This window comes from Haliotis cracherodii, unplaced genomic scaffold (assembly GCF_022045235.1).
Source record: "Haliotis cracherodii isolate W230 unplaced genomic scaffold, xgHalCrac1.p SCAF_2, whole genome shotgun sequence".
In the NCBI taxonomy this organism is placed as follows: Eukaryota; Metazoa; Mollusca; class Gastropoda; order Lepetellida; family Haliotidae; genus Haliotis; species Haliotis cracherodii.
Window position 1 is genome coordinate 68,822,175 of NW_027266275.1, and position 13,957 is coordinate 68,836,131.

A 13,957-nucleotide genomic window follows, 5' to 3' on the forward strand; every position below is an offset into this window, starting at 1 on the left:
TGCCCCAAAAATCTTGTTCATTATTCTTTCATTATTTGTGTGAGGAGAAGACTCTTCGTTTTGTTACTTATCATGATCATTTGGTATTGAAACACATAAGTTTTCTGTGGAAATTGTGCCCTTTTACTATTTATCTAGTAGTGTATGTGTTATCATTTTAAGCAGTGTTATGTTCATACAAATTGTATTTTGTCACAATGCGATGCATGTACACATGTATGTAACATGTAAACATGAGAGTATTTCTATATTATCTAAGCTAACGTCACACTCATGTATAACTGTTATACTATAATTGTCATATTGCAAGACCTATCAGATAGTATTGGTTTTTGATGTTTGTTCCCCATCGTATGTTAAAAACAGATGGTATATTTGCGAAGATAAGTTGTTTTTATTTGCAAACATGTAATTTCAGATTAAATGTCAAACTTATTGTCCACGTGTTGTCTATGTTCTTCAAATGCGATCCTTGTAAAACTGAAGGGTCAATGCATCTCTGATGTCGGTGCCAGTTGCATGTATGATCCCTACGTTGTCTGTGGTTCCTGGTTGAGATGTATGTGCATCTTGGACTGCAGCATGCCAGTCTGGAAGGTAGGTCCGATCCTTGTTTTCACACAAGTTGTGTAGTGCGACAGCTGCAGCCACAAGAGTTGATACGAAATTGACATCAACGTCAACCCTCTTGAGGAAACGCCTCCATCTACCTTTGAACCGTCCGAATGTGTTCTCAATCGTCATACGGGCAGTGCTTAGGTAGTTGAAGTACGACTGTTATGCTGTGAGCTGTCCTCTATTGGTGAATGGTTTCAGGAGCCAGGAGGACAATGGGTAAGCTGGGTCACCAATGTGAACTAACGGCATGTCCACAAGAGCATTGTCCAGCCCAACAGGTGTTACCCTCTCAGGTGACGTTGGCAGGAGTCTTCCATTGTCGACCATAGTCTTCAAAGTAGAGTTGGCAAACACTCTTGCATCATGCACTCTCCCCGGCCGGCCAATGTAGACATCTGTGAATCGGTATTTATCATCACACACAGCCTGCATAATGATGGAGTACCACCCTTTTCTGTTCTCAAAATCAGCATGGCAATAGTTCGGAGCAATAATGGGAACATGTGTAGCATCAGTTGCTCCTGCGCAGTTAGGAAAGTTCCATTTGTTTCTATACCCATCAACAGCCTCCCACAAGGCTTCACCACGTGGAAATCTGTCCAGTTCAGGTTTCTGGCGTGCCCAAGGGACGCAACTCTGCACAGCGAATCGCGGCGCCTTAGACGACTGGGCCACCCGTGCCCCCTAATGATATTGGACGGTAGTTTCATGGATCTGTGTGATCCCGTCCAGGCTTTGGAATAGGAACAATAATAACATTGAGCCACGAAGTTCCTGTAACATTGAATGAGATTTAATACAAAGTTATGTGATTTACCAAATCTGAAACAATTTGGGTTTGCAACAGAAAAAAAGACTCCTGTAAGTGTTCAAATGGTTTAATTTGCCATACTGATTTCATAAAAAAAAACATGAACATGCCAAAATGTCAATTTACAAATCAATAGCGTGTGTGTCCACCTCTGGTTGCAATGCAAGCAACACATCTTCGTCTCATGGAATGGACCAGGCGTCGCACAAAGTCCTTTGAGATATCTGTCCATATCTGCTGGAGCATGTTTCGAAGTTCCTGGAGTGTCTGTGGAACACGTGGTTGACGTCGAAGGCGCCGATCCATCTCATCCCACATGTGTCCGATTAGTGAGAGGTCAGGGGAGCGAGCCGGCCAGGGGATGACATTCACGTTGTTTTGTTGAAGGGATTCCTGAACAAGTCGAGCAATATGAGGCCGGGCGTTGTCATGTTTAAAGGTAATGCCTGGGTCATGACGACGCAAAAACGATAGAACAACAGGGCCGATGATCTCGTCGCGGTAGCCCTGTCCATTGAGATTTCCCTCTACCACTATCAAACGGGTCCTCTGTCTTGCTGTAATCCCACCCCATATCATGCCGCCCCCGAACCGATCTTCTTCCATGACACAGTTATTGACGTAACGTTCACCTCGACGTCGGTACATTCGAATCCGTCCATCGCTATGGCTGAGGGGAAAACGAGACTCGTCAGTGAATAGTACTTGTCCCCTCAAAATGGAACGTCTGGCGGTTCTTCTGGCGGCAATCCCAGCACATCTGAGTCAACGACGCACGGTTTGTGAAGATATTCGTCGAAGGCCAGGGATGCTTCTTGCAGTCACTTTGGCTGGCTGGAATCGATTACGTAGGTGTGTTGTTCGAATCCAGTTGTCTTGTCGTTTATTGGTTAAGCCTGGCCTGCCACTCCGAGGATGGTCTCTGACTGCATTCGTCTGTTGCCAACGTTGCCATAAACACCAAATGGTGTTTCTGTGGACGTTAAATTGTCTTGCAACATCACGTTGACTCGATCCTGCTTCAAGCATACCAATGGCTCGCAGACGCTCATTTTGGGACAGGCGTGACATTTCGTAATGTTGAATAATTGCATAATTTTGTTGTTTTTCGGAGTGGTTGTTGTCAGCACGATACTAAACAATGCATATGGAATCCCGTTAACGCACATGTTTTTATACCAATTCTTTGGTAGTGAAATGCATGGGGCTTGCATAAAAGTAAACTTTTGCATGGTATGCATGCTTTTCTGTAGCAGTTGCATTTTTGTGACTTGATTCCATACATGTACTACAATATTGAAAACCAAACTTAACTTGTTTGAAAAATACACTAAACTATTGGTGTCACAGGAACTTTTGTTGTTTAGTATATGTGAGGTCCATGAGCATCCTGCTATACACACGCCACACGGCAAGGGACAAGTACGTCAAGTGTTAAGATATGTGTTCGTTCTTGAGGGTATACTGATATCATCATGCTTGTACACTTGTGTCGCTGTCATTGAATTATAATACTTTGATGGTGAGTGACTAACTTGGCCAGTATTTCTAACAATGATCGAAGTACTGATAAGTATATGATGACAAAACCGCTACAACCGCAATCTCATTTACATCATATCTCGAGTATCCAGTCATTTATTAACAATAGGGTTAGAAATAAACGAGTTCATTAAAACCGTGGACCTGTGAAGATCCAGGCGACTAACGGGATCAGGTGGTCAGGCGCGCTGACTTGGTTGATGCATGTCATCCATCCCAATTGCGTTGATCGATGCTCATGATATTAATCACTGGAGTGTCTGGTCCAGACTCGATTATTTACAGACCGCTGTCGTATAGCTGGAATATTGCTGTTTGCGGCGTTAAACAACAAACCAACTTACCATTATTAAAACCGTATGTGAACTAGTGCAAATATCCCTTCTCGCGCACCAGTGTATAGTTTCTGTCATACGGACGACATTGTTGACGAATCTTATTATGCCGTAAGATCGGAATGGCGTCGCACTAGAAACGACGACATAGCTAAAGATTGTTGACGTCATTCCACAAATTGTGTGATGATCAGTGCATTTTTCTAAAGGGAAGCTGAAAGGATTGGGAAATAATGGGTAATAAAGAAATAATGACACTCACATGTGTGTCATACTGATTTCTCGCGGGAAATACAAAATATCTGACATTCATTTCGTAAACTCAGCTTGACACACATGCTCGTATAATAATGTCCATGTATATTCACTATATTTTAATATATTTCACTATATTTCGTATATAACTTTGCTTCGAGGAGAAGTGTGTTAGTTTTTTGTTTAATGTCGAACTGGATATAATCGAGTTTGGACCAGACAATCCAATGATTGGTGTTGTGAGCAAGGATCGGTGTACGATGATACTCAATCAACCAAGTCATTGAGCCTGAAGACCCTTGCCGTCTACGGCGCCGCTATTCGCTGTGCAGAGCTGCGTCCCTTTGGCACACCAGAAACGTATGATTGTGGGTTCGGATCCCAGTTCGCATCGATTATGTTTTTAGGTTTATCGTGGTCATGGATTTCGACAAAGTGGTTAACGTCTCAAAACTGCATTACTTTGGGCTTTCCTCCCACATTAAGGTGTCACGAAGTGATATAACTGGAGTACTGTTTAAAGAGGCGTTAACCCAAACACACCCAGTCTATCCTCAAAATCGAAATATAATAGAAATTAATGTTCAAGTAGTTTCATTTGATCATCATTTGACCAACTTGGACCAATTCATACAAATGGATCTTTGCGTTCTTGACTGTCGAGAGACAATGTTATGTATGGTGAGAAAACAGGCGTTGCACGAGGTTACCCTTGCTAAATAATTGCCACGTGCCTATAATTTGACACAGTTTCTTGGAAGGTTCAACACATGATCTCCATATCGCACATACACCGTCTAAGCAACAACAGTACTCTAGTTAAATGAAAAGTTTTATTGACCATGGTTTACATGTGACGTTGTCCGTGCGATGAAGGATCGAGAGGCAGCATATTCAGCATCTGCAATGCCGAAAGTTCAAGATGAAGTTAACCGTGTCTTGTTTAATAATGTAATAACAGTCGATTGATTGCATGTCATCGTACCCCGACGGCGTGGATCGTTTCTTACAATATGGATCTCTGGCTTGTCTGGACCAGTCTCGATTTTTGACAAGCCGTCATAAAGTTGGAGTATTGCTGATTGCAGCGTTACAGTAAATAAACAACCATTCAATATAGTTCCAACACGTTTCTCAGACAGTGGTGTAACTGCCACATTGGCAGAAGTAGAACCTCCGTGTTGTAGTTGATAGAGCATGTGCCCGGGGAGCGGCAGGTCGTTTTGTTCGATCCCCGGGCCGTGACATTCCAAAAGACCTTAAAATATGGTACCTGTTGTTAGTCTGCCTGGCACTCGACATGACTATAAAGTCCGGACCAGTACAAGCTGCCATATACACGTGCGTGTACACCGTTATATGAGTACAATAATCTTGAACACGATGATAAAACTCATTTTGCCTCACTTCACCTCACCTTGCCCATATCACGTTCAAAACAACTCACCTTACAACTAGTTGGCACCACACATACCAAGTCGATTGCATGACTTCTTAACATCCTGTAATAAAAAAATGTTTCATTCTTGTACATATGTTTAATTAAATAAACAGTAGTCTTTTAACTCGAACTATCCAGTTATTTATACATAGTGATAATTGTCCTTATTTGGTGTATCTATGTCTGTAAAGTGTAAGTTTATGCATGTATTAAAACAATGAGCATCTCATTTATTCATCCAACATTTACTTACTACCAAATCTATCAGCTGGATTTCCATTTCGATTGCTGCATCTAGAAAGTCAGCACACTGAAGCAGAGTACATAGAATGCTCAAAAACAATTAGATGAGTTTGAAAGTATAAACATACACACATTATATAATGATATAAGAATATATATGATGACTCATTATGAAATTAACTGCAAGATATGAGAGACGACTAACGTTATCAGATGGTCAGGCTCGCTGACTTGGATGGTGCACGTCATTGTCTCCGACACTCATGATGTCAATCACTGGATTGTCTGGTCCAGAGTCGATTATTTTCAGACTGCAGTAAAGTAGCTAACATATTGCAGAGTGTGGCGTTAAAAAACAATCAGAATAGAACTACTGAATTTATATCAAAAACAGAAAACTGAAAAAGTATTGATAACTATATACACACCTGTTCCTGGCGGTCTTCGCTCAGCTTTTCACAGAACATGGTTTCAATCAGTTCATTTACAGAGGCCTATAACAGGAAAGCTTTTAACTAAAAGTAGTCATGATTTTATAATTGCATAACATCAACGTGTACGATTTGTTAATTTAACTTAAAACAAGATGATACATGTTTATGTAGTTTGGGGAAAAATGCAAATATGCCAGACCAACACAGGAGTGATAAACCTTCTCAATATTTGTCACTCACAACAGTGTCCATTTGCCTTTCTTTGACGTCTTTGAGAAAGTTCTTGCAGTCCTTGCATCGCCCTTTCCCTTGAACCTACGGAAACATGAAATGACAAATTGAATGCATCATTATGCCTACAGTTTTTTAGGCTTTCGTTTGTAACCAATGTAACAATAATATTGTAGCACAATAAGTGTGACGAATGAAGACCTCCGTTAAGACATTCATTTGATTGTGTGTAAGTTTAATGAGTTAACATCACTAAATCTGTTAGTGGACTAGTACTAGGTATTAATCTTGCCTTGTTTGTAGGTGTGTTCATGTTGGCGGTATCAAGCGACGGACAGTACTTGGTGGCTTTACAGATGGCTTCAGGGGTCTGTGAAGGTGAACACAATTGCATGATATGTTGTAAAACCCAACTGCTTCATGATTAGTCCATTGATTGGAGCAGGATTTCGGATGATGTAAAAATTAATTTACCTGACTGTTGACTTTGTCCCTCTTCTTCTGGCATATTTTCTGCACTTTTGTCTTACACTGCAAATACGCGTTTTCACAATGTTAGCCTCGATAATACTAGATTATCTATGATCACGGCGTTAAGAATTTTAAGGTGGCAATTTACAATGAATAGAGATTATTGTTCCTTTTTAATTATTTACCTTGTTAAAACCACCTCCGATATTAGGATGTATGGATTCTAAACAAGAATATACAGGCAGTTCTAGAACGCTGAACAGTGATAATTGTTTGCAAAAGATAATCAAAATTATTACCTCAATTATCAGATGTGTGATATATTTAATACATTCCTCTTAGCAATGACATGTCTGATCTTCTTGTTTATGAAATCCGTTTGTTTACTATTGAGAACTATTATTTTTCTCACCTCTTCCACCTGGCTGGGTTCCATTGTGGAACAGATATTGTTCATTTTTGCTTCCTGTTCATCCTGAAAGAAATGTTTAAAAACTCAGTACATTAAATCTGGAGAAGAGAAAGAAGCAGTGTATTTGTGATATTTTACATTCGTAATTTCATGGATAGGCTTCTTTTAAAATATGTACACATGTTGTAATAGATTAATTTGTGGTAGATAGAATACTGATAAATATATGGACATATCTTCAGTAATAGATTCATTTATGGTAGATAGTACATTACTCAGTACATTATTCCTCTAAGGACTTGACAGTTGCCATATTATTTCCCAAATGACACTTGGTTGACAACAAATCCCATTTTGATGTATTATATTAAGGATAAGGGTATAAACCATTAGTGTATAATCAATAAGATAATGTTATAAACATGTACGTATATGTTAGTGGGCACATTTTGAATAACACGATCTTTACGATCTATCATGGGATATAGTCGGTATTATGTACGTACAATCGATTCGAGTTCCATCTCCTGGCGATCAGTAATGAAAGCGATGCAATCAGCACACTCATCATTTCCATCCTGTATCGACATGGCCATAGCTGAAAATATGTTAATATAAAACGTCAATGCGTCAACTGAAAATGATTAATGTGAATATGTTTAGATTCTCACACATGACAAACGCATCCTTACAAGTCTAGCTATCATCACACATCATATCGCAGCGCCTTCGTCACGTATCATCGTATCTACTGAGAAGCGGATAGTAAAACGTCATGGCCATTTAAAACACTTACCCTGGCCTGCTACAATAGCAACAACAAATGCGAAAAAGGTCTTCATTGTACTTGAAGCTGTGAAATTCAACTGTTGAAATGTGTTGAAATGTAAAGCTTTATATATGTTCCAAACCTTCATAGTTGATGACAAAGTCAATCACAGCGCACAGTGGGATGACTCTAATTAATATCAAACTGATTCAATTGGAGGACTCAGGCAGAAAGATATTCTGTCCATAACAAAATATTCTCTGTTTGATACCTTCACATGTTGAGACAGTAATGATGGCGTTCCCAACTATTTGTGACATCTGTCTCGATTTGATTCTTTTCCACCTACTGTTGACCATGGTGATACTCACTAAAATGATTTGTAACTAGTCTACGGTTGATCAAATTTGTTTGAAATAGCATGATGACTGAAATATGTCAATTACCAGATTTTGCACCTCTTCCGTATTCTTCTTAAGAATTTTTCAAGAGATGAAAACTTCCGGGTAAAAGAATGTATACACACATTCCTTAGGGTTACTTAAAAGAAATAAACAAGAAATGCTTATTCGATGGTGATGTATTTGATACGGATATCATAGTGTTTCACCGACTGTTTTCATTTTTGTAACGTTTGATAACGTTTGTCATTTTCAGTGTTTTCTTTCCTTTTCCCAGAAGTTTATGTCTGTACATGAATACGACTATTCGGGTGCTATTGTCTAAGGTACCGTAATTCCCAGTCGAGAATTACACCCCTTAGGGGTGCCAGCATCTTATCATCATGGTTTCGAACGGTTTTTTTTGGTAATTTTTGTTTTTTGTCTTGTCTATGCACCAAACAAAAACTATGGAGTAATTATACTAATGCAATATACATGATATTATCAAGCAGAATAATTCAAGCACACTGCAACTCGAAAGAGTGCTCTTGTTTATTTAGCAGAGAACCTTTTATGGTGTGGTGAACCTTATATTTTAGGGTGAATAACGAGACACGAGTTGATCAGATTTCTAATGTTATGTGAGCGCGATATGTTAATTTATCGAAGGAGTTTGAATCGTTCATTTCACAACTTTACGTTCCAGTTACACAACCGATTAATTAGCAGTTAATTATTGATAGTTTTACTCCTTGATAGGTCAAAAAGTCTGTCTTCAAACTGTATTTTTGTACAAAGTCATTAAAATCATATAATTTCCCTGTGTCATGAATAATGTCATTTATATATGCTATACCCTTTTGATGCCATTGTGGAAAAGAAATAGACCACTGGGACACTGATGTCGCCATATTTAGGATGTAATGACATAATTTTCCTTTTAACTTTGTCATGTTTAGATCTCCAGATGAAGTGAAAACATTTTGACTGAAACTTTTCTATTACAATTTTGTGTGGGCTTGGTATGCTGCAAAACAGGTGATTGAGTTTGGGTGACAACAATGACTTCGGTACATTTCTACCCATAGGTGTCAGGGTTCTCTTTTCCCACATTTTCATTTGCTTTTCTATCTTATCAAACTTGTTTGTATAGTTTAAATTGATCATTTTTTCCAAATCAACATCAAAATCTATGCCTAATAACTTAAACTGAGTTTGTGACCAGTCAAAATTCCAGTCCTCACATAACTTATATTTTTATCTTTTTTTAACCTATTCATGTCAACTTGTTTTTTTCAGCATTTACTTTCAATCCCGAAAACCGGGAAAAACATTTTAACGTTCTCATTGTGGTATAGAGGCTCTTACATGAAGTTTTCTATGCTGGCACATTTTTACACACTAATGTGTACCATTGTATAGTTTAATAAAACAGTTCCAATAATTATATCTTTTTCTGCAATGAGCCTAAATTTGCATTTTTGAAGGTAACTGATTCAGGGTTAATGAAGATATCCTTGTGAATAAATGAATGAATGATTGAAAGAAATCAGATCAATGTTACAGTTTGTGTCTTTATTGATGAGCTATATCCTGGAAACATATACAGATTAGAGTATCGTGTGGGAACAACGTCTTACGCCGTCCATGTGCGGTAACGCATAACAGGCAAAGTTACAGAGTCAGGTGTTTTAATCAACACAGGATTCTGTGAATCTGTTCTGTCTGATAATACCCGAAGGAGAACACTGAAGAAAGGATGGCACGATACTGTGGCTTTGTTATAAGTTAGGCCAATCTCCCAAACGTCAATCCAGAAATTCGACGAGAATTTGTATAACAAAATCGACAAAACCATTTCCTACATGACACCAACCCTGTTTCTTTTTCCATGACATATTTACGTTGTACACATTACACATATTGTAGTTTAACGTGGTTAATCTTGATGGGTTCTCTATTTTGATATGATTTTTGTACATGCTATGACATTTTTTCAAGCTAGAGACCACAATGCCATACAAGAAACCATGTATAGGTAAACCATGGGTTGAACCATTTAATTGTAGAATTGATCTCCAGGTTGTAGGTGAAGAGTGTTTATTATGACATTTATGTCAGAAAGTGATATATGCAGTAGGTGGCAAAGAGGTCCAATCTAGACTGATGTCAAACATTGGTTACATTATTAAAAACGCCGCCATTTTTGTCTCAATATGTGTAGGTATCAAACAGAGAATATTTGTTATGAATAGGATATTTTTCTCCCCGAATCAGTTTGATATTAATTAGAGTCATCCCACTGTGCGCTGTGATTGACGTTGTCATCAACTATGAAGAATCGGAACATATATAAAGCTTTACATTTAAACACATCAGAACAGATGCATTTCTCAGCTTCAAGGACAATGAAGACTTTTTTCGCATTTGTAGTCGCTGTTGTAGCAAGTCAGGGTGAGTGGCCATGCCTTTTTACTACCCGCTTCTCAGTAGATACGATGATCGTGACTAAGGGGCAGCAATATGATATATACAAATATCCAATTATATGCATTAATCGGGATTCTTTTCTGATGTGTTCGAATGTAAACATATATACATTAATCACTTTTGCACTGAAGTTGGCGCGTTGTTGTTTTATATTTACATGTTTTCAGCTATGGCCCTGTCGATACAGGACGGAAATAATTTGTGCGCTGATTGCATCGCTTTCATTACTGATCGCCAGGAGATGGAACTCGAATCGATTGTAAGTAAATAATACCGACTATATCCCATTATAGTTCGTAAAGATGGTGTTATTTCTAAATGTCCACACTGATATATACGTACATGTTTAGAACATTATCTTATTGATTATACACTAATGGTTTATATCCCTACCTTTATATAATACTGAAAGTAATTGGACTTGTCAACCAAAAGTTCGTTTCGGAATCTACATCTGGATTTTCCAATTTCCCAAAATGTATGGCATCTGTCCAGGTGTTGAAAGAATAATGTACTATACCCTACTTTCATATTTTTATCTCTATTGTGTCTACTACAAATGAATCTATCACTGCATCTGAGTCAATATATTGAAAAATAAGTCTACCCCAGAACGTAAGGATGTAAACATGTCACAAATACACTCATGTCTCTTCTCCAGATCTAATGTACTGAGTTTTTTATATAAAATATGTTTCAGGATGAACAGGAAGCAAAAATGAACAACGTCTGTTCTTCAATGGAACCCAGCAAGGTGGAAGAGGTGAGATAAATAATAGTTCTCAATAGTAAACAAACGGATTTCATAAACAACAAGATCAGATGTTTCATTGCAAAGAGCAATGTCCCGAATACATCACACATCCGATAATTGAAGTAATTATATTGATTTTCCCTGGCAAACGACTATCATTTTTCATCACCATTAAGCGTTCTAGTACTACATGTATATCCTTGATCAGAATGCATGTTTCATATAGGATGTGGTATTAACAAGTTAGATAATTAAAAAGGAACCATAATCTTTATTCATTGCAAATTTTGTTGATCCTTAAAAAACATTGTAAAAACTCGCATTTGCAGTGTAAGACAAAGGTGCAGAAAATATGCCAGAAGAAGAGGGACAAAGTCAACAGTCAGGTAACTGATAACTTTCCCATAATAAGAAATCCTGCTCCAATCAATGGACTAATCATGAAGCACAAGTTCAGGAATGTACCAATCAGATGGAATTTAGATACCCGGGGAAGGAGATGGAAAACTCTATATCAGCATTTCTGCTTACATTTCCTTTATCAGAATAATAACCTTTACTATGTTTTCACTGAGTTACACAAAACGCTGAGAACTGAACTATGTTTTTCCCTTCAACTTTGTTATTATTATTGTACACTGCGAGTAAGTAAAAGGATTGGGTTTTACAACAATATCATGCAATTGTGTTCACCTTCACAGGCCCCTGAAGCCATCTGTAAAGCCACCAAGTACTGTCCGTCGCTTGATACCGTCAACATGAACACACCTACAAACAAGGCAAGATTAAGACCTAGTACTAGTCCACTAGTCAACAGGTTTAGTGAGTACAACTCATCAACCTTATACACAATCAAATGAATGTCTTAACGTGTACATTATTTGTACAATTTATTTGGTTAGAAAGAGGAGGTCTCCATTCGTCACACTTTTTGTGCTGCAATATTATTGTTACATTGGTTACAATCGAAAGTTTAAAAACTGTAGGCATAATGATGCATTCAATTTGCCATTTCATGTTTCTGTAGGTTCAAGGGAGAGGGCGATGCAAGGACTGCAAGAACTTTCTAAAAGACGTCAAAGAAAGGCAAATGGACACTGTTGTGAGTGACAAATAGTTTTTATGACTTCGATGTTGGTCTGGCATATTTGCATTATTTCCCCAAATACATAAAATATGTACCATGCAATCACAAAATCATGACTACTTGTAGTTAAAAACTTTTCTTTTACAGGCCTCTGTAAATGAACTGATCGAAACCATGTTCTGTGAAAAGCTCAGCGAAGACCGCCAGGAACAGGTGTGTATATAGTTATCCAATCATTGTTCAGATTTCTGATTATGATATAAATTCAGTAGTTCTTTCCTTATTGTAGTCCTAAACAATCCATGTGATTGACACCATGAGTATCGGATACAATGACGTGCACAATCAAAGTAATGTTACAGTTAATATCATAACCAGTCATCATATATATTCTTATTAATGTGTATATGTATACAATTTCAAATTTATCTAATTATACTCTAATTGAACTCTGTTTCAGTGTGCTGACTTTCTAGATGCAGCAATCGAAACGGAAATCGAGCTATTAGATTTGGTGGTAAGTAAATGTTGGATGTATAAGTGAGATACTCATTGTTTTAATACATACATAAACTTACTTTTTACAGGCATATACATGTATATCGATTTCTTTACAGATATGGGGCGGTCGGGTAGCCTAGTGGTTGAGGCGTTCGCTCGTCACGCAGAAGACCCGGGTTCGATTCCCGACATGGGTACAATGTGTGAAGCCCATTTCTGGTGTCCCCCGCCGTGATATTGCTGGAATAATTGCTAAAAGCGGCGTAAAACCATATTCACTCACTCACTCACTCATTACAGATATCCATTAAAGCCACTTATCAATATGTATGATCAGACTGAAGTATAAAACCTCGCTAGTTAGAGTTAAAAGACTACTGTTTTTTTTATTAAACATATGTAAAAGAATGGAACATTTGTTATTACAGGATGTTAAAACGTCATGTAACCGACTTGGTATGTGTGGTGCCAACTAGTTGTAAGGTGAGTTGTTTTGAACGTGATATAGGCGAGGTAAGGTGATGTTTTAACATCGGGTTCAAGGTTATTCCACTCCATGTGGCGGCTTATCCTTTATAGTGCTTGCTCACTGGGATGCCATGTCGCAGTTTCAAATGGAAACCCCACTCTGACACAATTATACTCAGACACCGAGCCGGCCAGTGCTTGTTGATGGTTGATGTTTCGCTAAAGCACACACGGGTGCTGTTGAACATTGCTACTGTCATTTTACAAATTGAAATGATATACTGTTTCGTGCTGATTCCCAAATTGAAAAAGTATGTTAGTCCAGAAATCTGCACGTAAAAGAAGTTCGTGTGAAACCAACAAACAACCAGCATGTTGTATACAATCAACAAATGAATTACAACAATTAAGTGGGTTTACAAATCAGGACAAATTACTTCACAGTAATTGCAATAGCTCCTCGGGCAGACACTCTGTCCAATACACCACGGAGGTTTTCCTTCTGACTGGTTTCACCACTGTCTGAGGAACAAGTTACGGTTGGAACTATTGACTGTTTGTTTCGTAAAGTTCAACGCCGCTATCAGCACTATTCCAGCTATATGAAGGCCTGTCTGAACCAGACACGCAATCAGCCAAATTACCGAGCCTGACCACTCGACCCATTAAGCCGCCTCTAACGACCAGGAGAGGTTGATTGGGAGAAATACTT

General features: G+C 38.2%; 2 protein-coding genes across 2 annotated transcripts; one reads left to right on the forward strand and one right to left on the reverse strand.

Annotated features, from left to right (window-relative positions):
* Positions 1–5,015: 5,015 nt before the first annotated feature.
* On the reverse strand, positions 5,016–7,635 carry LOC139469511 (uncharacterized). The gene is made up of 9 exons (XM_071251696.1): positions 7,590–7,635; positions 7,300–7,391; positions 6,794–6,856; positions 6,385–6,441; positions 6,203–6,280; positions 5,920–5,994; positions 5,674–5,739; positions 5,256–5,312; positions 5,016–5,063 (listed from the first exon to the last, which is right to left on the reverse strand). Exons 1-9 carry the CDS (start codon positions 7,633–7,635, stop codon positions 5,016–5,018), a joined length of 582 nt encoding a protein of 193 aa, XP_071107797.1.
* A 2,718-nt stretch (positions 7,636–10,353) lies between these two features.
* Positions 10,354–13,253, forward strand: LOC139469512 (prosaposin-like). The gene is made up of 9 exons (XM_071251697.1): positions 10,354–10,399; positions 10,603–10,694; positions 11,136–11,198; positions 11,519–11,575; positions 11,891–11,968; positions 12,217–12,291; positions 12,424–12,489; positions 12,737–12,793; positions 13,206–13,253. Exons 1-9 carry the CDS (start codon positions 10,354–10,356, stop codon positions 13,251–13,253), a joined length of 582 nt encoding a protein of 193 aa, XP_071107798.1.
* Positions 13,254–13,957: the final 704 nt, after the last annotated feature.

Excerpts from the sequence above, each read along its gene's own strand:
- LOC139469511 (XM_071251696.1), bottom strand. The coding sequence starts at position 7,635 with ATGAAGACCTTTTTCGCATTTGTTGTTGCTATTGTAGCAGGCCAGG. Across the intron at positions 5,313-5,673 it reads GCGAAGACCGCCAGGAACAG|TGTGCTGACTTTCTAGATGC; the intron begins GTGTGTATATAG and ends ACTCTGCTTCAG. Across the intron at positions 5,064-5,255 it reads TCCAGCTGATAGATTTGGTA|GATGTTAAGAAGTCATGCAA; the intron begins GTAAGTAAATGT and ends TTTTTATTACAG.
- LOC139469512 (XM_071251697.1), top strand. The coding sequence starts at position 10,354 with ATGAAGACTTTTTTCGCATTTGTAGTCGCTGTTGTAGCAAGTCAGG. Across the intron at positions 10,400-10,602 it reads CGCTGTTGTAGCAAGTCAGG|CTATGGCCCTGTCGATACAG; the intron begins GTGAGTGGCCAT and ends ACATGTTTTCAG. Across the intron at positions 12,292-12,423 it reads AAAGGCAAATGGACACTGTT|GCCTCTGTAAATGAACTGAT; the intron begins GTGAGTGACAAA and ends TTTCTTTTACAG.